General features: G+C 46.3%; 1 protein-coding gene across 1 annotated transcript in view; it reads right to left on the bottom strand.

Moving 5' to 3' along the window:
- Window positions 1-25,452, bottom strand: part of FGF18 (fibroblast growth factor 18) — a 123,443-nt gene that overhangs the window by 36,174 nt on the left and 61,817 nt on the right. Inside the window, exon 3 of the mRNA XM_044444266.1 lies at window positions 22,098-22,278. Within this exon, the coding sequence (XP_044300201.1) occupies window positions 22,098-22,278 (181 nt within the window). The remainder of the gene's footprint in view (window positions 1-22,097; window positions 22,279-25,452) is intronic.

Raw genomic sequence — 25,452 nt, 5'->3', positions numbered from 1 at the left:
ATCTGCATAACTGTGAAAGAGTTAATGGAACGCTGTCTCATTTTGCCTCTGTTCGCCCTTCATCTTTCCCTGACTTTTCCCGTCACTATTCCTGAGAAACTAAAACGAGCAAACAAACAAGCAAACAAAACTGAGGTGACCTTCTTTGGGCTCACCTAACCCACCAGCTTAAGACTGAGGCTTCTGGTGAAATTAGCTTCTTCAGTGGTGTGTGATTTTGTTCTCATCCTCCAGTCTAGCTCAGTCCAGTCCAGTCCAGCATTACTTTGCTTAGCAATATCTTCTGCATTTTTATAGTTAGTTTTGTGTTTTGAAGCAGTGCATGGTTTGTTCAAGCCATACCAATGAACTCCATGTGGAATTGAGTTGTGACATATGTTTAGCCCAGTTAAGTGAAAGGCTACAACCAAGGGATCTACACTGCCTAAACTCCCCACACCATTGGCTTTGCTGGCTAAGGCTGATGGGATTTGTAGGCCAAAAGTTGCTGCCCTCTGTTCAAGATGCATCTTGTAGCAAAGAGATTGAGACAACAATGAAACCACCTCTCCTTGCTCAGAAATTATCCCATGAAGCCGCCTAGAACTAGTACAAATGGCTTGCAAATTATTTAACCATATATAGCTATCCAATATGCCCTGTGTTTACTTTCCCCCATGTAACTGCCACAAGTCACAAATCCAATAAATGTCCAATACAGAATATAACCAATATTTCTTAAGTTTTGCACCCTGCTTTTAGTCCATGGATAACACTGTCAAACCCATTCACCTTTGCAAATGGCCACAGGTTATGGCTGAGTGAGAAAACCCAGGCGCTATTCACAAATTTCATGAGATGCCATTATTTAGGATGTTCCACTTGCTAGAGTAACTTCCAGCTGTGCCTTCGGGACTGAGCCTGGAAATTCTTATTTACAGAAAATATTTCATGCAGTATCCCTGCCAATGTAGAAATACTACCCATTTGAATGGAGACAGGCAAAAGCATTTGCAGAGAAGGTGGAATTTAATATTTCTCAGCCTGTTACACAGTTTTGTACTAAAATCACTGAGTGATGCATTCATCCTACCGAATAAGAGATCAAAGCAACATCCTGTTGATGTGAGTGCATTTCAGAAAAAGTCTCTTCCAGAATCTGGCTCAACAAGCTTGTGTAAGTCAAGGCTGTAGTTAGCAAACGCCTTACCTGTTTTGTCTCTCTTACTAAGACATATGATTTGGTCCAGAGATTGTTCATCCAGACATACCACTCCAACCAGATCCTTCAAACATTGTCCAGAATATTGCTATACTTTTATTACATCTCGTTGCACCAGTGCTTGAAGAGCTATTTTTTATTTTGAAAGCTGCAGCACAGCCTGGGCTACTGATCACAGGGCAAGGCTGCATTTCTGAGGCAACATGCCCTCTTTTTAGGCAGGGCTGCATATCTAAGACAGGGCTGATTTCATTGCACTCTGAGGATCAGGCAGAAAGTCCAGGTACATCTGGAATTTGCCAGCATCTCTATCATAACATGCCCCTTCTATTTTCATTGCCAAGACTCAAGCCAAAGAAAAAACATGATATATGAGAAAACAATAAATTATGAAAACAGAGAACCAAAGTAATGGGAACACCATGGCTTTCTATCTTCAAAATGCTCCTAGTTCTGGCCAGAGGTTCAATAAATGAGTATTTACTCAGAATCAGATGCCAATCCATCCTGGGAAGTTCAGAAACTGGCTGCTCTTCTCCATGGCCAAGGAGGAGGGATTTCAGCATCACTGTATTCTCTTCCCACATCAATCTCTCCAAGCACCAGCCTCAACACTGTCCAAAAGAGCCTCTCCAAGGTCACACACTGCCGTACTTGTGAGCACTCCAAGCAGAAGTTAATCGGGAGAAATTTGTTGAGCATTTAAAAGCATTGGTTGAATTCAGATTACAAGCTGTGCCTAATATAAAAAGATGTTATTTTCTCTGTATGGTGAGAATGTTTTATTACTCTGTGCCCTCCAATAAAAGTTGAAATTATGATGATTCATTTTACGAATGGGAATATGCATGTTTGTATATTTGCTCAAAGGAGCTCATTGTAACTTTTTTTTCCTAGCAAAGTGAGAAATATCCTGAAACTAAGGTTGCACTATGCTACTGTATCCAGCAGGAAAATATTCTTATGGATCTGAGACTGGTACTAGGTGGGATGTAGAGACAGTAAATCTATGCAGAGCAAAGGCTTAAAGTACACTGGTACATACTTAAAATGGAAAATAGCTTCTCTTAAATCCATTTTATTTTATTTGTATTTATTACATTTATGCCCTTTTTTCTTCTTACAAGGAACACAAAGTGGCTTGCATGGTCTTCTACCTTTCCATTTTATTTTACAACATCCCTGCAAGGTAAGTCAAGCTGAGAGTCAGAAATTGGCCCAAAGTTACCCACTGAGCTTCGGGGCCAAGTAAGGACTTGAAGATGGGGATCCACAGTCCCAGTGCCACATTTATTATTTATTTTCATCCTGCCCCATAAACCGTAAGGTTCCCTTTCAGCCAGGCTGAATGGAAAAGCAAACTAAAATACAGAGGCTTGGTTCCAGGAGCATGGATCCAGCAGGCAAGATTGATGATGATGATGATGATGATTGGAATCCAAAATATTTGCAGAACAGCAGATTCCCGGAGGTTACTCTACCGTCCCCCTTTACTTGCAATGAAATGAGATGCTGCCTGCAGGTTCCCTGCCTCAGCTTTCCAGAAGGTGTGATGATGTCACACGGCCCCAAGTGTTGTCACCACCTGGGGCATGCCTGTGCACAGCTCCATGTTATTGGCACCTGCCACTGGGAGGTAAGAGGCCATTACTACTCCTTACAGGCAGAGGAGATGGATCGCAATATGTGATCACTCGCATTGGCAGCGAACTTGCTCTGGTCCTCATCACTAGGCCTGCCCCAATCCATACGGGCTTAGTTACCAGTTTACCACTGCAGGTATCTGTAAACCAGGCCAAGATCTTGATGTTTTGGCTTACACCTCCCATGATCCTCAATGTAGGCTATGCCAGCCAGGGTTGAAGGAATAGTGGGCCAAAACATCTGGAGGGCCACAAGTTGCCCACCCCTGCTTTAAAATGAGCACAGCAACCTATGCCAACAATCTCAACAGGAATTCGGTCAAATTGTTGGGGCCTGCAATTAACAGCCTCCGTTTATGCATTCAAAGTAGTCTGAAGCTGGTTTTCTGACCTGGCTGGGTGAAACTTCCCTTCCTCTAACAGTAGGGTTCCTTACACTGCTGGAAGGGTGCCTTCAGCTGGAGGTCACCCCTCAGAGGAAAGGACACTTTGGCTCATCTTAAGCTCTTGACAGGACTTTTCACAGCCAGCTTCTCATGTACATGTTCTGAGCCGCTTCTCATGTCGGTTGCATGATAATGCACACCAGTAAGTTAATCATTTGGTAGAAGGGTAATCTTGATAATCATCCTAAAATCCATCCACAGTTGCAACTTCATTGTGAAAAAAGAGAATCATGACAGACCATTTGAATTAAAATTAGTCTTTTTCCAATGGAAGGCATGGTTTTCTGTTCCCAAACACAAATATGAAGCACATTAGCAACACTCTTCAATTCACCCATTTGTGCGTTGATTTTTTCCCAAGAACTTTGTTTCATTCTTGGAGAAGCAGCAAGAAAAAGAGAAAGAAGCTGGCAACACGTAGGAATGTTAGCCTGTGGCCATGAGAGCTTCCACTGTCTTGTGATGGCAAACATAACAAGACGAAAAGTCCACTGAGCAGAGGGCATGCGGGTTTGTTTTGAGAGTGGCTCAGAGAACTCACAAGCCACACAGCATGACTAAAATCATGGCCACAGGGAAGGGAAATCTAGCCCGATGGAGAGATCTATGCATACACAGAGCACCAACGGCAGGAGTTGGGCCTGTCATTGGTATGATCCATCTCTCTACTACAGGAGAGCAGAATCTTAGGCCCAGGACCAAAACTAAGCCTCTTGGGTCCCGGTACAGCTCTCTGGGGTTCTCCAAGTCGCCCCTTCCCCTGGCCCCATGCACTTTCCTGGACTACCAACTGTCTAAACGGGAAGGAAAACCCAACATAGTCAAAATACTTTTGATTGCATCAACAAAATGAAAAATATTTCCCTGTGTAGTTTCATATGATCTTGGAAAATCAGGTTTAGGGTTGGGGATTGGGAAATGAGGATTAGAGTTCAGGTTGGAACTCAGGCTGGCAGCAAATGCAGGCACACTGGCCATGAGGGAAAGAGAACATCCCAAGAGCTCACTGACAAGAGTCCTCTGAGGTTGTACCTCTGCTTCTCTATTGCATCTTCTTCTTTGCCTGCTTCTTGCTGTGGCCCAGCCAATAGTGGCAAGAAGAAGGAGCAGGAGATGCCCTCACAGGCTCCCTGGCTGTCTGCCAGCCGATTCAGCAAGGGCAAGCAGTGATGCAAGGGGCCAAGAAGTGTCAGTGCCTGGTGACACTGGCAGTGGAAGCACAGGCCCAGGAACGATGGCGGTCAACAGGACTGTCTGCACAAGGACCCTCCAAAACATGGAGCTGGTACTGGTGGAAATAGATGCACGTGAGCAAACTCAGATGAGAATCATTAAAAGAAATATTTGTTTAGCATGCAACCCAGGTGAGGAAGAGAGAATAATGTAAGTTAAAGAATTCAGGTAAAGGAACACTTGTTTTTGCCCCCAGGAAGCTGCTGTAACCAAGAAGAGATCTTGCTTGACATGCTAGAAGTTGCAGATGTGGGCTATAAACTCTGTTAATACAGTTGGATTAACCATCAGACAGTTTACATTAAAGGAGGGAAAATTTGAGACACTATCAACCCTAAAACCTGATGTGCAAGTAACTCAGGTTCAAGACCAGGCCATGGGATCATTTTCTCTCTCCCCTGCAACTCCCCTTTTATCACCAAGTTCCACATGCACCTTTTGCCCAGTTCATCTTTGAAAAATGCTTTTCCCTAAGCAAGGAAATCATGTTCAAAAGATGCTTAGGTTGGGCTCCGGCACACTTCAAGAGGAAGGTAATAGTAAATAGTAGGGATACACCAGATTTCAGAGCTGTTGACCCTCTGACCACAGTGACGGGGTGGCTTGCAGCCCCTCCTGAAAATTATCTGTATCTCTGGTCCAGCACGCAGGCAGTTATCCTCACCCTCTGCTGGCAGCACTGATCATGATCAAACATGCAAAGTCTCCTGGAATACATCTGGAGCAGCCTCACATGCACTGTTTGCTTCTGGTGTGCATTGAAAGCACGGCCCATTTTTGGTGTAGGCAGCTCAGAACATGTACAGTGACTGCTTAAAGCATCCTTGTAGGAAGCCCATCCCTCCAGCTGCCCTTCCTTTTTCCCAGAGGACTGTCACCTGTTTGGAGGCACCCTCTCTTTGAAGGGCTGTCCCAACCAATTCCAGTTTAAATGGAAGGGAACAAGCCTTGTTGCCTATCTAAGTTAGCACCTAGCAGGTCAAAAAAGCAGGCATGCTCACAACCTCTCACACTCTGGTGGGATGCATTTCCATTTAAATCATCATTATTTCTATATTTGCCTCTATACATATACATTAGTATATGTAAATGTTATGCAAATTAGTAGCCTCCCTTTGTCCTCAGTTTTGATGATTCACTTCCTGTGTTTTAGCCATAGGAATGTGGCCATCCCATGCCTGTTGACCAAGATCCCCTTGCATGTTGCAAGGCTTCAGCACAGAGAAGTCTGTTCTGCTGCAAGTTTTCACCGTGTGGAATGCACTCTTCCCACTTTGCCAAGACTCCTCCTGCAGTTCTCCCTGGATGTGTGGAAAAAAGGCACAGCTGATCCTTTTTGCACAATTTCTGGGAAGCAAAGCCCAAAACACATGGAGATCTACCTCCCACCCACCGCTGGCATATCACTCTTTCACTCTTCTTGAGATATTTGGCTCCATCAGAGGTCTTCCTCCTCTCTGTTTATGCAGACCTTAACCCCAATCTCACAGAGAAATTTCTCAACACGAGGAGGAGGGTCAAAGTTGCCTTCAGCTTCCTTACAACTCTACAGTTCTACATAATTTGTCACAAGTTACAGGATTATCCTAGCAAAAAACCAAACCAAGAACCTTTGGCAAGTAATCCATGAGAGAACACCCATAACTATTCACCCAAATATGCCAGGGTGCATCTCAGCAACTTTAGGGTCTACTCTTCATCACTTTAGATAACCATGTTGTATTACCTCCATTCTGAAGCACACAATCAACATTTCTTGCTCTGCACACATATTCCATGCCTCACAATTGCTTCCAGATTGTGGATATTTCTGAGCACCTAAACCAGACAAAAGGTGTTTCCCGACTGTGATTTTAAAAAGAGAAGAAATACCCTGAGCATGTGCAGCTTGGCTTTTTAAGCTAACGGGGTTAACATAGAGCCTGCCACTGCAGCCCTGGTGCTAAATGTATTTACCGGGGAATGAACACACCCTCTTTTTAAAAAATATATATTTGAAACATATCAGAAATTTAAAAGTGTGTGTAACCACATGTACGCCTAAGCTGCTGCCCTGACTCCAAATATAACATGTTTTTAAAAACAGGAATAAAGATGGACTTTGCAGTGCACTGCACTATCCAGCCAAGCCTTAGCTTGCCCCGGCCTGTCCTGGGGCTGAAGCCAGGCCTGTCTGCCACACCGCCTGCCCCCTCTGGCTGGTAGCTGGGCAGGCGTGCTCTGAGGGCCTGCAGGTTGAGCCCAAGGCCCAAATCAAAGGGCAACACCGCAGACGTCACAACTACTAAAATGTTTCCAATCTGGACACACTCAGAGACCGAGCACTTGGTGGACCCAAAGGTCCTATAGTCAAAACCTTTGGGCTGATGTTGCTTTGCTTCTGGGCCTAACCGGCATTGCAACATCTTGTCCCCAGGTGATTTTTCCAAATTTAAACCCCTTCCTCGATAATTGAACAATATGATCATACCCTTGAGGTGCCTGGTTTAAATGTTCCATTGAGCTAGTACCAAAAAACACATAGGAATACCATAAACCATACCAGGGCAAAAACCGGATGCTGGGATGAATTGTAAGATACGAAATACCAATTACAAACCTTTCCTATTGAAAGACTGAGTCTCAGGGGGAGCTTAATAAGACTGAGAGTTGCTCCGTGGAGGGTTATTGTACACAGGAAAGGGATAATCATAGGGAGGGGGAAGGAAAAGATACCAGACCTACCATATGGCCAGCCTGAGTGAGCATCTCCCCAAAGGAAAAAGGAAATTGTCGGTAGGCGTGCATCCACCAGATTGGTCAATAATATGCAGCATCTAGCCAAATGCTAACTGGAATTCTTGGAGTTGGGGCCAACTCAAAACAGCTTATTCGTTTGCATGCTTGTTTGTTTGTGTGCGAACAGCCTACCATGGTTTTGATAAGCAGCAAAAATTCATTAGGCCAGTGTTACTGGGGTTTAGTTGACACGATGTATGATATTATCTTCTTACCGGGCACATTCCCACTCTGCAGTGAGCTGAAATGGTGCAGCTGATCAGAAAAAGGGAGAAAAAGGAGTAATTTCATTGGATAGTTCGTTAAGACCATTTTCCTACCACCTAACGGTAATTTTACTGAAGAAGCAAAATCTTCAGTGCCCCGCAATCACCCCCAACAGGGGAAATTTCATACTGACTGCAGCTTGTTTGGAGGTCAAAAAAATCAATAGAGCTCTCTCTTAAATGGTCTTTATGCTAAGCCTCTTTCAATGGCATCTGGAGGAAAATTGACCTTTTTTTCTCATTCTTGTCTTGAGCATCTTTTTAACCAATAAAGATCCAAACAAATCTCACACTTGCTTACACCTGGCACCCATGGGGATCCCTTGTTTGTAAAGTCATCCTGTCTATTTCATTGCACAAAGCCATTTTTTGTCATTCTTTGGGAAGTCTGTCAGACTGCTTAGAACTTAGCATGGAGGGGTGGACGACTAATAGGGAAATTAATCAATGAACCTGATTGATCAGAAATTATATTTAAAACTGGCCATCAATTAGTTTAACACAGGTCATAGCTTAAAGGACATACCAATTTATCCCCAGGAGCTGAAATCTGCTATACTTCCTTAGTCATATCCCCACTGAGAAACAAATATAGGCTGTACATCAGCTGTTGTTTTTAAAATGTCTGAAAGTTAGACTGGTAAATTACAAGACATGGCCTGCAATCCTATATGCTCTTACCAGCTTTAATCCCAACAGCCAAGTCCAATTTATATTGTATTTGTAGACTGTTAGCGTGAGTTCTTGCTATTTATTATTGCTGTATGTTGCTACACATTTTGTTTCTTTTTGTTTTATTGTTGTTATTGGATGCCCATATTCTGTTCTTTGGATGCTTGCTGTGATACAACTTTCTTTGTGAAAAATGAAGCTTTTAATCAGATACGTTGACCTAATAAATTACTTAAGCAATCCTTGATAACACAAGCAGTTAAGGTGCCGTCCTGTGTTGGTAGAGGAATGTTAAAAGCTGTAGGACTTTCCTCAGTCTCAGCATGTGTTTTATTGTGCCTTCAAATTATCTACAACTTCTTTTACTGGACAACTGCCCTTTTCTTCTGAATTCGTCAAAAATGGCTTTTTGCTTTGCCAAGAGTGAGAGAGAGAGAAAGAGCTTTCAGGCAGAATACCTCCCACACAGAGAAAGAAATGACCCCATACTCCTCACAATGTAACATTTTTGCCAGATTTTGAATTTGTTAACTATTTTGTTCTGTGGTAAATCAGAGTTCGCTTGACAGCAACCGAATGAAATCATCCCAAATAAAAGTAAACATATTTTTTAAAAGAAACATCAAGTGCAGTAGCTGGATGCATGGAAGGCTCACTGCAGCTGAGGCCAATCTTAACATGAATTGATAATAGGGTACTCAGACCTCGTCTGTTTGCGAGTATTCTTCAGGGCCTAAAAAAATCACCAATACCATCATGAAAACAAGATGACTTCTGGGTCCCATAAATGTGCCCTGAACATGGTGTCCCCTTCCAAGTTTTGAGGGGAAATTGCACTTGTTCATAACTTCAATTCTAGGGAAACCTATTCAAATAAAACATTCATTCATTCAAACGTTCAAAGCAGTATCAGTATGGCCACTTTCCCATAGCAGCTGTGAGTAGGGTGGCCTATTTGACCAAGGACAATCCTCTGTTTGAAGGCCTCCTCTATCTGAAGGGCTTGGAAGAAAAGGCCACATGGAAGGCACCTGTATGAAAAGACTGGAAAAGCCAGGCCTGTGGGGGTTGCTTCCAGCTCTTCAATTTTTTCATATTTCTATGCTGAAATCTAGTTTATGCTCCAAATGGGACTTGAATTATGAAGCCCCATCACTAACCCCTCATATGGGGCCCTGACATGAGACAGATATTACAGCTAGTAACTCACCTCACCTCTGCTCAGTGCATGGGCTCCATGGCCTCCAGGAGCTTCCAGGCTAGGCTTTCATTGTACCAGCATCCTTCCTCCTTCACAAAATTTTACAGGGGTCCAGGTGGCAGCAGCATGGAGCTATAATCCATGTTTCTCCACCAGTCCTTCCTTCCTTCCTTCCTTCCTTCCTTCCTTCCTTCCTTCCTTCCTTCCTTCCTGCCAGTTCCTGAAATAACCCCACAATTGCCTCAGCACAGACCCTAATATCATCCTGTTGGAATTTAATGCTGACAGCAAACAGCCTTTAGTGAATTAATATGACAAAAACAATGCATAAAGGTGGGCATCTGGGGAAATAAGCAGAAAATTCCCAGCACCATGATCCCCTTTTGCCCAATTTGGATTGATTTTCCCCATGGCTACAGGGCCTTAAATTTAAATGTCAATAGAATAGGTGTAAAATGCATTCAATACCACACTGGCTATTTGCCAGCTAGTGCGTTACCCATGAAAAATTAAAACTTGTAAAGTCAATTAAAATGTAGCTGAATTCACCAATAAAACTTAATGCGTAGCTTACTTCATAATGGACTGCACAAAGTGTTTTGATCTGGGCTTGCACTCTAATACAAATGATGGGAGCACCTGTTTCTTAGCTTCAAAAAACTAGCATGTTGCTAGCTGTCATGGCTGCACTAGAAAAACGTGCTATCAATAAACATTAACCGTTCGGAAAGAAGGACACCAAACTAAAAGATCCTAATCCCTTTACTGTCTGCTGTGAAATAAAATTGACTTTGTGTATAGGGTCAGTAGAATTCCAGTCTCTTACAGATGTTTACTCAAAAGCAAGTCCCATTGAGTTAAATGAGGCTTATTCCCAAGGAACTATACACAGGGCTGCAGCGTGTGTGTGTGTGCGCACACATGCATCCAGGTGTGTTACTCAGATCCCACTGCTGCCCTAGAAACACTAGGGCCCAGAATAAGCTCCATAGAGTGGGACTTGCTTCTCAACAAATACACATAGGATGGGGCTGCCAATCTAAGTTTTCAAGATGACAGTGAGAAGTCCCAAACAAATTTACTGCTAATATGTGAAACGTATTTATCAGCTCTGGCTCCACATCAGCCCAACGAAAAAGGCCTTCTGTGATAAAAAGAAGCCTCACAGAAGTAGGCCCAGCAACTGTTCCCCTCAGGAGTTCTGCTGTATAATTCAAGGCTGAGGAAAGTAAGCACACAATTCACTGGTCAAAGTACAAGTCCAATCAAGACAAATGACTCAGACCCAAGAACTCGATATCAGATGGGGAACCTCCAAGCCTTAGGCCAGGTATGCCCTCACCCAGGGTTCCAAGCTGACCTGCTAGCTTCTTCCTCCAACTCTTCTCACTCATCAGGCCAGGAAAAGCTCTTATCTCCAATCTGCAGCTCAGTGGAGATAAGATCCCTTCCCTGCAGGGGCCTGGGGAGGAAGCTGCTGAATGAATCCTTCTGGCTTACTTCAGAGTCTTGTCCCACTTTAGAATAGGCATACAAAGGTTTGGTACATGGCTGTTCTTTGCAAGTGCTACTGATCTTAGTTTCTAAGAAGTGCAGTCCCCCTCTCCATACACACACACACACACACACACACACAAATCACCATTCATATTGAAACCCTTTCCTCTTCCCAGAATAAATAGCTAGCTTTCCTAAGTGAGAAGCCGCAAATTCGCCTTGAAATTTCACTTTGGACAAACTGCGAGGGCGGCCTGGCCACGAGCTGCACGAACGGCTGCTCCAGCCACCCAGTGTCGGAATGGAACACAAGCGGCACCAGCACAACACCGCAGCTGCGGACACGGTCTTGGCACAGCTGGCTGTCCCACAGCACGGGGCTGGGGCTGCAGCTGGAGGCGGCGCTGTGAGAATCAGCTGGAGCAGCCTCCGTTGCCAGATGAGGACTCGCAGTATTGAGCAAAGCCGTCCACTGAAGCAGCGCTGGCCGGAGGGAGGGAACGTGAGTGAGATGGGCAGTGATCTGATGAGAGCTGACTCACTTGCACTGCATCTCAGGGCCAGGTTTGGATCCCTCCGGAGCCGGCCAGCCAGCAACGCAGCATCCCAAGAGCGCCAGGAAGAGCAGCTGCATGGACATCACACCCGGCAGGCCCAGCGATGGCCAAGTCAAGCTGGATAACATTAGATTGCACTCGTCTTCAGGGGTCTGGCATCCATATTTTTTAAAAGCTCCTTGCAAGATAAATCACAGCACTAACAATATTTGTATTGATTATCTACACTGGAGCTGCAGTTGGCTCCATTGTCTCACTTCCTCTTAAATTGCTCACAGATGGGATCCTATTTCTTAGCCTGCTGTTCTCAGGGGAACTCTTAAATCACACCACAGAACGATATACACAGATGCACAAACAGAACCATTGCTGGGGTGGGGGGAATTGTATTTTAAAACATTTTAATTCCTATCTTTCTGCATTAAAAAATCCAACAAGTTAAATTAGAGGGGCAGTACTAATTTGACACCCCCTGACTACACTTGCTGTGTGATAGGCTCAGATCAGGATTTCCTAAAGTGAATCTGGCTATTTATGTGGGGAACAGTTTGGCAGGTGTAGGAAGAGAACAAGAGATGATGAGAGTAGAGGGGACCTGATCTTGCTGCAGTGGCAAGAATCTTGTGACTTCTGGCATTCTTCACAGATTAAAATAGACATGCTTTTATTCCCAATACTTATACCAAGTGCAGGCAGTCCAAAGTTATGAATGTCCGAGATGTAAACGACCAATGCTGATGAACAAACTGCCATAAAGCCTAATAAGTTTTAAAAAATTACTGCGTAAAATCTTCATCATGATAGAAAGAGAAGCAGCAAACAAGGAGGGAGGGAGGCCTCCAAGGCAGGCCTTCCTGCCCTGCCCATCCAGGGGGGGAAATCTCTCTGGCATTTCCTTGCTGCAAAGAGGGGACAGGCTAGAAATGGCCACAGTTTTTCCACTTGCACAAGGGTCCTGCACCCCTAACCCCCGCCTATGTGGAAGGCCAACTATACATGATCCTACTTGCATACAAATTCAACGAATTTCCATTTTCTCAGGAATGAAACTTGTTCATAACCCGGGGACTGCCTTTAATCCCATCCATTATTATTACACATTGCTGAAGACTCTACTCTATGGGATGAAAGATGTATTCCAGTCTTCCCCAACCTGGTGCCATCCAGAAATTTTCAGCCTCCACTCCCCAAATCTTCACCATTGGCCATGTTGACTGGGTCAGATGGGAGTTAGAGTCCCATCCATCTGCAGGAGAGCACCAGATTGAAGAAAGCTGCTATATTCATTTATTCTGCAATGCCCTGTCCCCCACAGACAGAAAATGCCAAACTATTGTGGCAAAGAAACATGTACTTCTGCAGGACATTAACAATGTAAAATATACACCAGCCACCACAGCATTGGAGATGGCAGTCTAGGCACTGCTAGGAACAGGTGTTTACAGCACATCTTTGTGAGTTTTGCACATCTTTGTTGCGCAGCATGTTCTATCTCATTTCCACAATAACTTGCAGGTTTTTAAAACACTGCACAGCTCTACATTGCTTTCAACCTTTTTTTTCTACAATGTGCATATTGTTGCATGCATTTTATCCTAAAGCATACGTGCTAGCCTCAGACATGCATTTTAACTGCTTTGCAAAATTCTTAAAGGGGGTACAACCAAGGGCCAACTGTGTTCTGTTCAGTGTCTTAGTCTGGAAGGTGTGAATCAGGCTGGGTGGCGAAGATGCAGGCCAAATGAAACCTTCAAGCAACCTGGTGCAATGCAAGATGGCTTTGCGTTCATATATGGTACATTTGTATGTGCTGGAAACAAGCTCTCCCACAATCTCGCCTCTCAGACAGCAGTTCAGATTTCCCTGTGGAGGGAGCACATTCAGAACATTTGAACACGACTGCCAAAAAAAGGCAGATGTAAGGCTGGCGATTTACCGGCAGCAAAGATCAAAACAGATGGAGTACAACCCATAGAAAATCTCAGCACACTCCACAGGTGCAGAAGGCAGTGAAAGTACAGGAAGGTGTGACATGAGATTTGGGGATCTCTCTTGTTTTAGACTGCCATATTGTGATACATGGATAACACCTGACTTTCAAACCACACCAAGCCTTGACTGGGCTGCACAAGGAAAAGATGCACAAAGGACTTGCCTGCTAGAGTCCTTTGCCAGCCCCCTCACCTCTTTGCCAATCTTTGCCTCTAAAATCAGGCAACCTGTGGAGCTCCTAATTAGTCCAGCAGCACTTTGTATGTTTTTTTTTCAATGAAAAATATGCTTCACAATGCATTGTTCACGAACGGCATCTCAGCCATCCCAGTTGTGTGTGATTCTGTGCCGTGTGTATGGGTTGCTCCACACGTCGTTTTCACGATGCATGTCAGGCAATGTTTAGCAGGGGACATAGTCAAATCTGGGAAACTGTCATGGGCACCACTACACAGGGCTGCCGTGGGGGCATGGCAAAGGACAGGCACTCTGCCCGAAAGGCTGAGTGCGAGGCAAGGTGGGGCCAAAGATCCATTTCCAGCATTCCTGAAACCCATTTTGTGGCCATCCCAGATCCCAGCAAGCAAATGGGTTCCCTAAAGAAAAAAAAAGGAGAGGGGGGAGGGAGCATCTTCATGGGCAGCACAAAAGGCACCCACGGGATACCTGGTGTCCGGGTGCCCTGCCAGTGTCCATGCAGTGCTGGTGCTAAACCGTGTTGCAGAGGAGAGTTGCAAGCACAGTTTGGAAGATGTGTTCAGTGCAGCCAACAGGGAACTTGAAAAACAGAATGAAGGGGCTGCCTGGGCATGCCTGTCTTATGGACACGGTAGGGATTTGGGGGCACACCTGCGGCCATCCTGGGACTAGTGAACCAAAAGCTGATGTTCACAATCGAATTTCCCTGGCAAATGCATTCCTCCCAGCCTGAGTGTATTGCACAAAGGCTGAACATAGCAAATTAAATAAAGGACGAAACCCAAAAACGCACAGATGTTTTAAATAAGATGATTACGGCACATTTTAAATGGTTGCTGAACCTTTCAGAACAGAATCCAAGGTGATGGTAATTGAGCCCTTCCCCTAACCCAGAGAATCCTGGGAGGTCCAGCTAGTTTTGCCATTTGTGGTTCAATGGAGAAGCCTGCCCGCTAGCCGGGGCTTCTAATTCATGTTGCTGCCCCGTCATTCCCAACGTCTTTTGAGCCACTTTCAAAGGGAAAACTTTCCTACCGGGCACCCACACCACCCAATCTGGCGGAAAAGACAGGCGAGGATAGGCAAATGCCGGGCAGAAGGGAGAAGGGGAAGCAGGCATGGCGGCTGGCAACAACCCCCTCCCACACCCCAGATGAGCATGTGACTGCCCCCGGGAGCAACCAGCATTACTCTGAGGTCACTTCTGTCCCTGTTTGTGAAAATAGTGGGCTGTGAAGAAAGGTGGAAGGGGTGGGGGTGGCGGGGGTGGCAGGAAAGAGAAAGGAAGGTTTTTTAAAAATTGAATTTGTCTTACTGCCATGCTTGGACTGTGAAGAGAAGAAGAACATAAGCAGAAATATTTGGCTTCAAATAGCATAGAGCCATCTTTGTGGTTCCACTAAATAAATTACAGATCAGAGTCACTGTCCACAGAGGGCGTGTAAGTGATCTGCAGCAGCCCAACTGTTTGCATGCACCAGTCTCCCCCAGCCTGCCACTCTCCAGATGCGTTGGGATGCAACTTCCATCATCCTCCAGCCAGTACAGTCTGTAAGGCTGGGGGATTACAGACTGTACTGGCTGGAGGATGATGGAAGTTGCATCCCAACGCATCTGGAGAGTCCAACACTTCTGGAAGGCACCAGGCTGGGAAAGGCTGGCTCTTGGAAGGTGTCCTGATTTTCTAAACTGCAGGCTTTGAGTGGATACTTGCTGAAAAGGGGAGCTGGGCTTAGCTAGCCTGCAGTAGGCTGTGTATAACCTTTGCCTAGGTGATATCCAGCTCTTCATCTTTGGCCACGTGGGGTGAAAAGACATTTAATTCCTCCTTTTCCCAGACGTGTGTAATACAGTGTCAGCAAAGAAAAGAGTTGTGGTTGTGGTTGCTCTTGATCTATGATTTATTGCGTTTGTGTCCTCCCTTTCTTCCATGAGGGAACCCAAATTGGCCCAAGTGGGATTTGCGGGTGGTCTCCCCATCATGGGCACTGATAAGGCCCAGAGCCACTTCGCTTCAGCAAGTCTCCTGCAGTCTGCACCCTCCACAGCCAATTGATGGTGGCAAGATCCAGAGAGACAGCTCAGGGGGGATGTCCACCACAGCATGGTGACAGAGCCTGTGCTTTGCAGGTGTCATCCCAAGCCCAGCTTTCTCCAGCCTGGGGTACTTGGATACACCAGGCTTAAATCTCCCATCATCCCCAGCCAATGGCTGTGCTGGCTAGGGCATGCTGAATGTCATGGGGGGCATATCTGGAGGGCACAGCTTGGGAAGGCTGCCCTAGTGTCTCTAGGAGCAGGACAGGTAAAGCCCCTTGCCTAAAGGACTCCTGCGAGTCACCAGGCTAGGCCAACCAATGGTCAGACTGAGGACAAAGCAACTGGATGCATTCAGTCATGTTCTCATTGCACAGAGAGGGTGCAGAAGCCAAGAGGCCACTGCTTGCCCATGGCTGCTTAATAGGATCAGAGGTGAATGCAAATTCCAAAGGTCACTGGCCTGCTACACCAGCACTTCTGCCCCTTGTCAGAAGGAACCTCTGTGTTGAATGGAACAAGAGGCTGCTGCTCAAATTAAAGGTGACTTCCTCTCAAGCACACATGCGGAGGATTGTAGACTGAAATGAGCTTCCCGTTAATCTTGTAGCAACGACGTGTGCATGGTGGATGCCGCACATTAGAGGCACACCAATCAGGGAACAGAACTCTGGATGGAGGTACGCTGGTTTTGAAGGAGCGGCTCAGCTTTTCCTAGTGTCATGCCCTCCAGATGTTTTGGAAGACAGCTACCTGGACTATGTTGGCTCAGGTTAATGGGTGTCCCAGACATAAAGAGGGTGCCGGGCGGTTTAGCTAGCCAGCCTTCTTTGCCGGCTATAGGCACATCCAATAGAAACAGATGGACCAATCATGCTAGAAGTTGAAATTTTTGCTCTCCCCTGACAACAAGGCATAGTTCAAGCCAAAAACCAGCAAGCAAGGAAGGAAGTAAGGACAGATGGATGGACAGATGAACAGACAGAAGAGTTAGAGGAAGAACTGTCGATTTTGCTTGATCTTTCCTTGACTTTAGATACCATCAACCATGGTAGCCTCCTGGATCACCTCTGTGGGTTGGATATCAGAATCACAGTGTTATTGGAGTTTCAGTCTTTACCTACAGGTTTGATTTCAGACAGTAACCTTGGGTGACTATTCCTTGAAACTCTGGTAAGATTCCATAGGGTACCACCCTCTCCCCAATGTTGTTTCATCTCTATATCAATCCACAGGAAGTGGTCATTAAGAGACTTGGAGCCAAGTGCCATTAATTTGCTGATGACATGCAACATTATCTCCCTGTGACAACAGAATCAAGAGAGGCCATGCAAGTCGTGCTTGTTTTCCATGTGCAGGACTGAGTGGCATATTCATACACACACACACACACACACACACACACAGCATAAAAACATGAAACAGCCACCTGCAGTTTGAAGTGATAGAGTCAGAGCAGAGCAACAGTATATTGTTCTTTTGGTCGTGTATCTTCGATCTCTGTCTGAGAGTATTTTTGCCACACATGCACAGAATGAGCTGTTTTGGAAACCATTGGACTGCCAAATCAAGGACAGAGTTATGTAGCCCTCAAGTATAACAGGAATCTCTTTCACTAAATAAACACTTTGCAAATGCAAAGCTCTGTTCAATATCTTTGGTTAATGGAAGTGTAGCTATTGGTACAAAGAGGACAGCTGTGATGGCATACTTAAACTTTTGGATGACATAAACCTCTGAGGGATTGCAAATGCTTTAGAAGATAGGCTAAAAGTTCAATAAGATAATCAATAAAATGAAGTGCTAGGCAAATAACAACGCAATTAAGTGGAACAATGACAAACATAAACACTGGAACATGAGAAAGGAGTATCAAATGCACAATGATGATAAATAGCTAGAGGATTCATAAAAAGCACATAGAGGTTGGAACAGTTGGACCAAATGGGATGTTCTGGCAGAAAAGGCATAGCAAGAAGCTGGTCTAATTATATCTCTTTCACACTAATGTCTCCAACACTCTGCTTTCGAGAATTTGTCTGTGCAATGAGCCTGTGGGACAAAGCAGATGTTCCTTTCGATCTGTATCTAGCCACTACATCTTTTTCCATGTTTACTCTAAAAACAGTGTGTGGACTCCACTCTAGACCTTAAATGCCAGGATGCCAATCCAGAATGCACCTATTCTAGAGTAAAAATGGGAGGAAAGCATAAGTGCTAGATAGAAATGTAAAATGGTGTTTGCTTTGGTTCTGTCCCAGTTAGATGTCCCAGGAAGCTTACTGGAAAGGTACAAGGACATAGCTTTTCGACTGCTGTGTGTCCCTAGCGCCTCGCATTTGATGGAATACTGCCACCAAAACATGGAGGCTTTATTTTGGCTTCTGTGTCTAATAGCAGCTGATAGACAAATCCTGCAAGAAATTAAAATGTAAACATTTGCTCTCCCCTGACAAGACACAGGACAAGCCAGGAACCAACAAAACAAACCTTTTGCAGGAAGGAAGGAAGGAAGGACGGAAGGAAGGAAGGACGGAAGGACGGAAGGACAGATGAGAAGAGAATCATTATCACCCAGCTAGTGCAAGTCAGTTCAGCCTTGCTAAGTGGTCATGTGCTCATAACGCCATGTCTGAGAAGGAGTCCAGCAACCATCACTCTGCAGGTGCCATGGCATCCTATGGGAGGCAGGAAGCTGCCTTCTAGCAGGCCAGACCACAGTGGAGCTCGGTGTCGTCTGTTCCGGGAAGAAGGGGTGAATCTCTTTCATCCCAAGCACAGAATTCCATGTTGGAGAACCTGCCCAGGTTCACCTTACAGGGATGGGTGGAGCCTAGAGGAAAGGGGTGTGGCCAAGGCATCCACAAAGCCTTTGCTGAGTGGAAAGCTTTTGCTGCCCATCATGAAGGGGAAGGGGCCACAGCCCTCTGCGGAAATGCACAGGGTCAGATTAGAAGCCCAGCTGGGTTGGGGTTTGGCCCATGGCCTGCAGCTCAGCAGTCAGATTCTTGGCTGATGGGCCACAGCTCATCAGGGCTGCAGGCAGGAGTCCTTCCCAGCCCTACCTGGAGAGTCTGGGGCTGAAGCACAAAGTACGCACTCCACTCTGGAGCCTAGGCCCCGACACCACCCGCCCTGCCGGTCAGCGTTCCCGGCTATTCATTCTCACACCAGTCTTCATTCTGCTGCATCCATGTAACCTCCACATCATTTGTCATGCTTTGGCTCTCAGCTGACCATTCAGGTATGAAGTTAAACTGTGTACAATACAATGGTCCAGGCACACAGGAAACTTTAATGCCCCCTTTAGCATAACACTGAAGTCTGATACTTTGAAATACAATCTCCCAGCCGTGAAGTACAAATAAAGCTCCTTCCTTCACTAAGCGGTACCAGCCCTGCAAGTGAACCACACACAAAGAGTGAACAAACAGTATAGAATTTCTTCTCTCTTTTGTGCAGTGAACCCAGCAGTGTTTCAGCTTACCTACTGCTGCCTCACCTATCTACACCATCAGTGTGAGACACCATGTAAGGTGTCTCTTTCCTCCTGTTTTCCCTCTTGTGCTTTTTAAAAGTCAGCGAGTGCAAAAAGAATTGGTAATCCATTTCACATTGCTATCCTATCCCAAACATCTTTGAGTATTGCAAGATTAAAATCAAATTGATGAATTGGTAGCACCTTCTTTAAGCAGACTGCCCAGACACAATCCCCCCCCCCACACCACCACATTTCTCTATGATCTAAAAACACTTCGGAAACATTAAGCATCCCACTACTGTGGAGTAATTAGAAAGTAGTTAGCGTCATTACTCTGAACATGCCCTGATTAATATCCAATTAAATGGATCCTAGTTGGTCTTAGAAGCAATGCATCAGGATGATTACACAGACTCCATTCAATATATTTCTTTTCTGCGCCTGAGCGATTAGAAAGTTTTCTGCACGCTTCTGAATAAACACTGAGCCCTCAGAAGTAGCATTACTGTGATTTTTTCTGAACAACTCAAAATTGGGGATCAAAGGAATAAATTCAAACTTAAGTGAGTGGACTTCTGCTCATTCCACGAGGGTTTCTTCTCCCTCCCTACCCCTCCAGCTCCCCAAAGCTCCTACTCCTCTGGAGGAGATTTGGGGCTGCATTCCAGGCTGCAGAGGAAAGGAGAAGTTTCTTCCCACCAGCATTAGCTATTCTGCTGGGAGAAGAACATCACTCGATAACTCCCAATACACCTTCTAGAATTTCGGTGTGATCACCAGATAATGCTTCTGACCCAGGCCCCATTCAGGTGCTCTGAAACTCCATCTTCATTTTCATCACTTACAATTTGGGATGGGTGAGCAAGCAACATTCAAGATTGAAAAGACTCTCCAAATGTTGGTTTCCTATTCGTCCTGTGCATAGTTCCCATTCATGTTTGCAATCGTGATCTGCTCTGGACAAAGGAGGAAATCTGCATAAAGGAAGCAGAGATTGCAAATTTCCCTCCACTTTACACAAACTGGCTCCACAAACTAAAGTGGAGCTGATCCATTCTGCAGGGAAAATGTGTGCAAATCGAACAGGGGAATCTGCCCAAATCCACACAAGAATATATTGGGCAATTTATGCACCTCCTCTGCACACTCACACCTAGTGTTATGCTCAGAGAAGATCTGCGTGCTTTACAGGTAAAAATCATTGTCTAAATCTCTACATCCCTGGACCAACAGAAAGACAAACAATTGGGTCCTGGATCAGACCAAGCCATAGTTTTCCTGGAAGCAAAGCTGAGAAAACTGAGGCTGTACTTTGGACATGTCATGAGAGGCAAGACTCACCAGAGAAAACTCTAATAGAAACATAGAAACAAAGCAAGACAGAAGGGGTCTCCTAGGCCATCTAGTCTGACCCCCCCGCTCCAGTCAGCTCCGCTCATGTAATCCCCAACATGCGGTTGTCCAACCTTTCCTTGAATACCCTCACTGATGGGGCCTCAGCCACCTCCCTTGGAAGACCATTCCATATCCTGGGGGTCCAAACTGTCCAGAAGTGCTTCCTGACATCCAACCTGAAGCCTGGTTCCTTGAGCTAAGGACAACCATGCTAGGGGAAGTCAAAGGCAGAAGACAAACAGGAAGACCAAATATGAGATGGATCCATAAGGGAAGCCATGTCTTTGAACTTGGGAGAGCTGAATGGAGCAGCCACGGACAGGGCATCTTGGCGGGCTTCCATTCATGGAGTCACCATAAGATGGAGGTGATTTGAGAGCACACAACTACCATGTTATGCCCATGGAGAGTGACTTTCTGATGAGCAGAGCCTCTTGTATACATGGAAGTCCTTCATGAGATTTTGAAAACTGTTCATAGAACAGAACAAGAACATGTTTCACCTAAATGGTGGTGATGCAGACTTTGGTGTCAGAGTGTCTCTGTTATGCAGCAGCATCTTTCAGAAGGTGGCTAGGAATCCTGGCTCAGCTAGGAAGCTCAGGTAGTACACTTGAACAAATTGCCCTCTCTTTTAGCCCAATTGACTTCATAGGGTTATCATGGGGGGGAATGGGGAGAACAACGTATACTGTCTTGAGTTCCTTGGAAGAAAAGCAGGCTGAACATGTAATAAATGGATCAAAAGATAAAACTATATGGAACAACAGTGGAGTAGTGCTAAATCGGGAAGCGTAAGTGCACAGCATGACAGTCCCCCATAGCTTCCCTGCAAGAAGCATCCAAACACTTCGATAGTGGCATTGATCCACCTCAGTTCTAGCAGATTTCATTTCCACTGGGAGAAAGTCCTTTACAGCTTGTGAGTCTTAATGGACCAGTCCAACCAGGCTACCCCGAAAGATGAGGCATTACAACTGGGAACAAGCTACCATAGAGAACATTCTGAGAAAGTTCATTTCCCCCAGCCACTGGGAGGGATGCAGCTAAACTAAGGGGGAGCAGGGCATTCTGGGAGGGGGGCTGCTGGCATCAGCATCCCTGCTAATCAGGAAGTGTCAGGGCTGCTGCCCTGCAGTGCATGGCCACCGCTACGCCGCTGTTCTTTAGGCAGAAGCAAGGATCACTGGCATAACCTGGTGCACTTAACAGACAAGTTAACTGGCCCAATAGGGCAAAGCCGCCTGCCCGTCATTCTCAATATTCCTTTAGCATCAAATTTAGCAGCTCACCAAAGCAATGGCGCTTCTGGTTTGCATCACGTCCAACAGTCTGACTGTCCATGCATTTGATACTGGTCCAATACACTATTCGTTGGCTTGGCCCAATCTAGTCCAAATTTTACAGGGAGGGTGAAGGCACTGAATCGCCCCACCCAATCTCCAGCCCCACAAGCACACACAGGAAGGGAACGGAATGGATCCAAGTGGATGCTCTTACCATATTTGTCTCCGTCTTCTCCTTTGGCACTGATCCGTCTCCCTAGCACTTGGATATGTTTCCCACTCGTTCTACTGTACAGCTGATAGAGTCGGAGCTGCTTCCGGCTTACATCATCTCGTGCGCGTGTTTGGTTTTCCACGTGTATCCGAAAATCCACATTTTCTTCGGCGACAAACATCTAATTTTAAAAAGGGATGGGGGGAAGCAATCAGTGACCCAAGGCAAAGATGCTAAATAGCTCTACGCATATCACTTGCACTCAGAAGCTTGTTCACAACACATTTATTCCATGAAGATACTCGGTGGAGTTCCCAAAGTTAGTTTATGCAATCAGAGGCAGGGGTGCTCCAGGTCTTCTACCCAGCCCACCTCACTTGGCCCTGGCTTCACCTACCAGAGCTTCTTGTCTGCAGGGATGGAGGCAAAGGTCAGCATGACTGGACCAGACACCAGGAGGGGTGCATTAACAAGAGCTCCCTATGGCACCCTGCTTGTTCACCCACCCTTCACTCTGGCCCAAAGAACAATGGGGGGCAGAGGAGTGGGGCTGAGCCTACTGCTTACCAGCTTAATCTCTCTCTGACAAGCAAGCTTGTGGCACTAATGCTGAGAAAGTGAACGAGGAGCAATGGCAGCTGGTGACCATGGTGGTGAGAAGGTGGGCTCCCTGAAGGGAGGGCCCAAGAGCCCCTCAAACCTGGAGCTAGCACTGCCCATCTGTCCCACCACCGCTCTGCCCATGGGAGCAACTCGTGGGCTGTGATAGTGCCCTGTTCAGAGACAGGGAACCCCAATTATCAGATTATGAACATAAAGCACAAAAGGAAACCTGCCGCCATGCACTGCTTCAGAAAGGAAATTGCTTTTGGCCCTACTCTTGGAAGCAGAGTGCTGCAGTGGAGACACCAAGTGTTTCCAAGGCCATGACCTACACGCAGACAATGTACGGAACCGGCTCAAAGTACCGACCCCCATCCAAAACTTCAGGATCAAGGTCTTCCCGAATAAGTTTCCCTTCTAAACTATCATTCTGCTCATGATTCAGTCCAATCAAGTGTATGCACTAGACAGGCATGCATTTAGTTGTGCTTCATGCCCTAACACTAAAATGACTTTTCGTTTTAATTATTGCATGAACCAATGCTAAACAAAAAACAAACAAAATTCAGTTTGAGTAGCTGTTCCCAGGAGACTGCATGCCATGAAACCAGGATGCAAAAGTATGAAACAATTTTAAGCCACAGAGGAGGTGAGAAGGACAGGGAAGGACAAGAATCGCAATGCTTACAGTTCTTGCTCACCACTTCAGCAAATGCAACCCCAAAAAAGTTGCCACTACAAAACGTATTAGTCCAGGGACCTGTTGCTTGGAGCTCCTGCCTGAAGCAGCTTCTGAACACAGGGCATGGCAGAGTCTTCTGTCCGGTGTTGCTTCCCGGGTCCTAGTCCCATTGCAAACACATCCATTGCAGGCTTCCTTGACCCTTTGTTTCTGCATTTAATCTCTCCCTCCTGAGTTTTGCTGAGGGATTAATTTATGATTCTGACCTACAGTGTTCATGTTAAGCTTCCCTTCATCCTGCTGGACATCTTCATTCCCCCATCCTTTCTTCCTCAGCCTTCCTCTTGCTTCACTGAGGGTGCTCCTGAAGGTTTGGCCTCCACTGCTAGGCTTCTCCATGCCACCCTCTGCCTTGGGGTATGGAATGCCCTGCCCAGTCCAGAGTGAGCCTTTCAGCTCCTACCATGCCTCCTTCCTTTCTGCTCCCAGCTCCACCCACTCAAACAGTGGCGATGCCCACCACTCCCCACTCTCCTGCCCCATCTTCTCTCACATTCTTGTGCACTGGGGCCACCTCCCACCAGTCCCCGCCAGTCTCACTGGAACACCTACTGCAAGCTGAAGAAGAGAAGAGGAGCTGTGCTGCATCACATGAGGTCCTTCTAGTCCGGGGTTTCCAGCCACCTGCCCTATGGAAAGACACTGCCAGGACAGGAGTGCAACAGCACACTCCTGCCCATGTTCCCCATCCACTGCCTCTGATCCACGAGATACCATTTGGCCACCAGAACTAGTAACCACCAACAGTCTTCTCTATGGATTTTTAAAGCCCAGAGCAATGAGGGAATGAATACCATAGCTTAACTACCCACTGCATGAGGAAGTACTTCCACGGCTGTTGTCTGGGGCAATGCATCTTCTACCCACCTCTGCTCCTCTGCCCATGGTCCTCTCTTCTTCCTGAGGGACACACTCCAGAAGTTGCTGACCAGTCTTTCACACTCTGGCATTTTGTCTCCCAAACTGAGCCCAGCTCAGACAGACCTGCAGACTGTCACCGCATTGTACATGGAACATTCCTGTGCAAGATCCCATTATCTTCATCGCTCTGGGTCCCAGGGCAACCTTGAGCAATTCTCAGCATGCAGTGGCCCAGTAGTACCTGGGCTGCCTACCAGTCAGCTTGCCGCCTCTCCTTCCTCACCCGCTGCTTCTGTGCCCACACACAGCCACCCTTTTCAGTGACAGAGAGTGCAGAGGCAGTTTCTGGGGCCACACACCACTGCTGTCCACTTCCGTCAAGAGCCACTGGGAGGGCCTGCTCTGGGATATGCTCACCTGCTTGAGAAACCATTCTGAACACCCCTCTCTGCATCAAGGAAATACATACTGAACCAACATGCCACTTCAATGGGAGAAAAAAATGAGAGCAAGCCATATGCCCTCAAGCTGATGCACCCACTTGGAAGAGAGGGACTGGCCACTGTGACTCTGGGCTGACTTGAAGGTCTGGTCATTGTGACCCCTTGTTGAGGTTGCCCACCTGAAGGGGAGGGGCTGGCCTTTGTGACTTCATCCTCATACTGACCAACTGAAAGGCAGGGGCTGGCATTGTGACTTCATCCTGAAGTTGCGCACCTGGAAGACTGGCCATTATGACCTTGTGCTGATGCAGCCTACTTGAAGGACTGGCCATGGTGACTCCCTGGAGATGCCACCCTTCTGAAGAGAAGATACTAGCCATTGTGACCCCGTCTTGAGGCCACACACCTGTCAGACTGGCCATTGTGACCCTGTGCAGATATCACTTACCTGTAGGGGAGGGACTGGCCACTCTGACTCCATGAGGGGGAAGCCCACTTGAAGGACCATCCAGGATGGTGCTCTGGGGATGCTGCCCACCTGAAGGGGAGGGGCTGGCCATTGTTATCTCATGCATATACTGCCTTCCTGGAGGACTGGCCATTATGACTCTGTGCTGTCACCACACTCCTGAAGGACTGGCCACTGCAACCCCTTGCAGATGCTATCTTCCTGAAGGGGAGGAGCTGGCCATTGTGACCTCATCCT

Source organism: Varanus komodoensis, unplaced genomic scaffold (genome assembly GCF_004798865.1).
Source record: "Varanus komodoensis strain SLA01 unplaced genomic scaffold, ASM479886v1 scaffold44_3, whole genome shotgun sequence".
In the NCBI taxonomy this organism is placed as follows: domain Eukaryota; kingdom Metazoa; phylum Chordata; class Lepidosauria; order Squamata; family Varanidae; genus Varanus; species Varanus komodoensis.
This window is presented reverse-complemented; position numbering and strand designations above follow the sequence as displayed.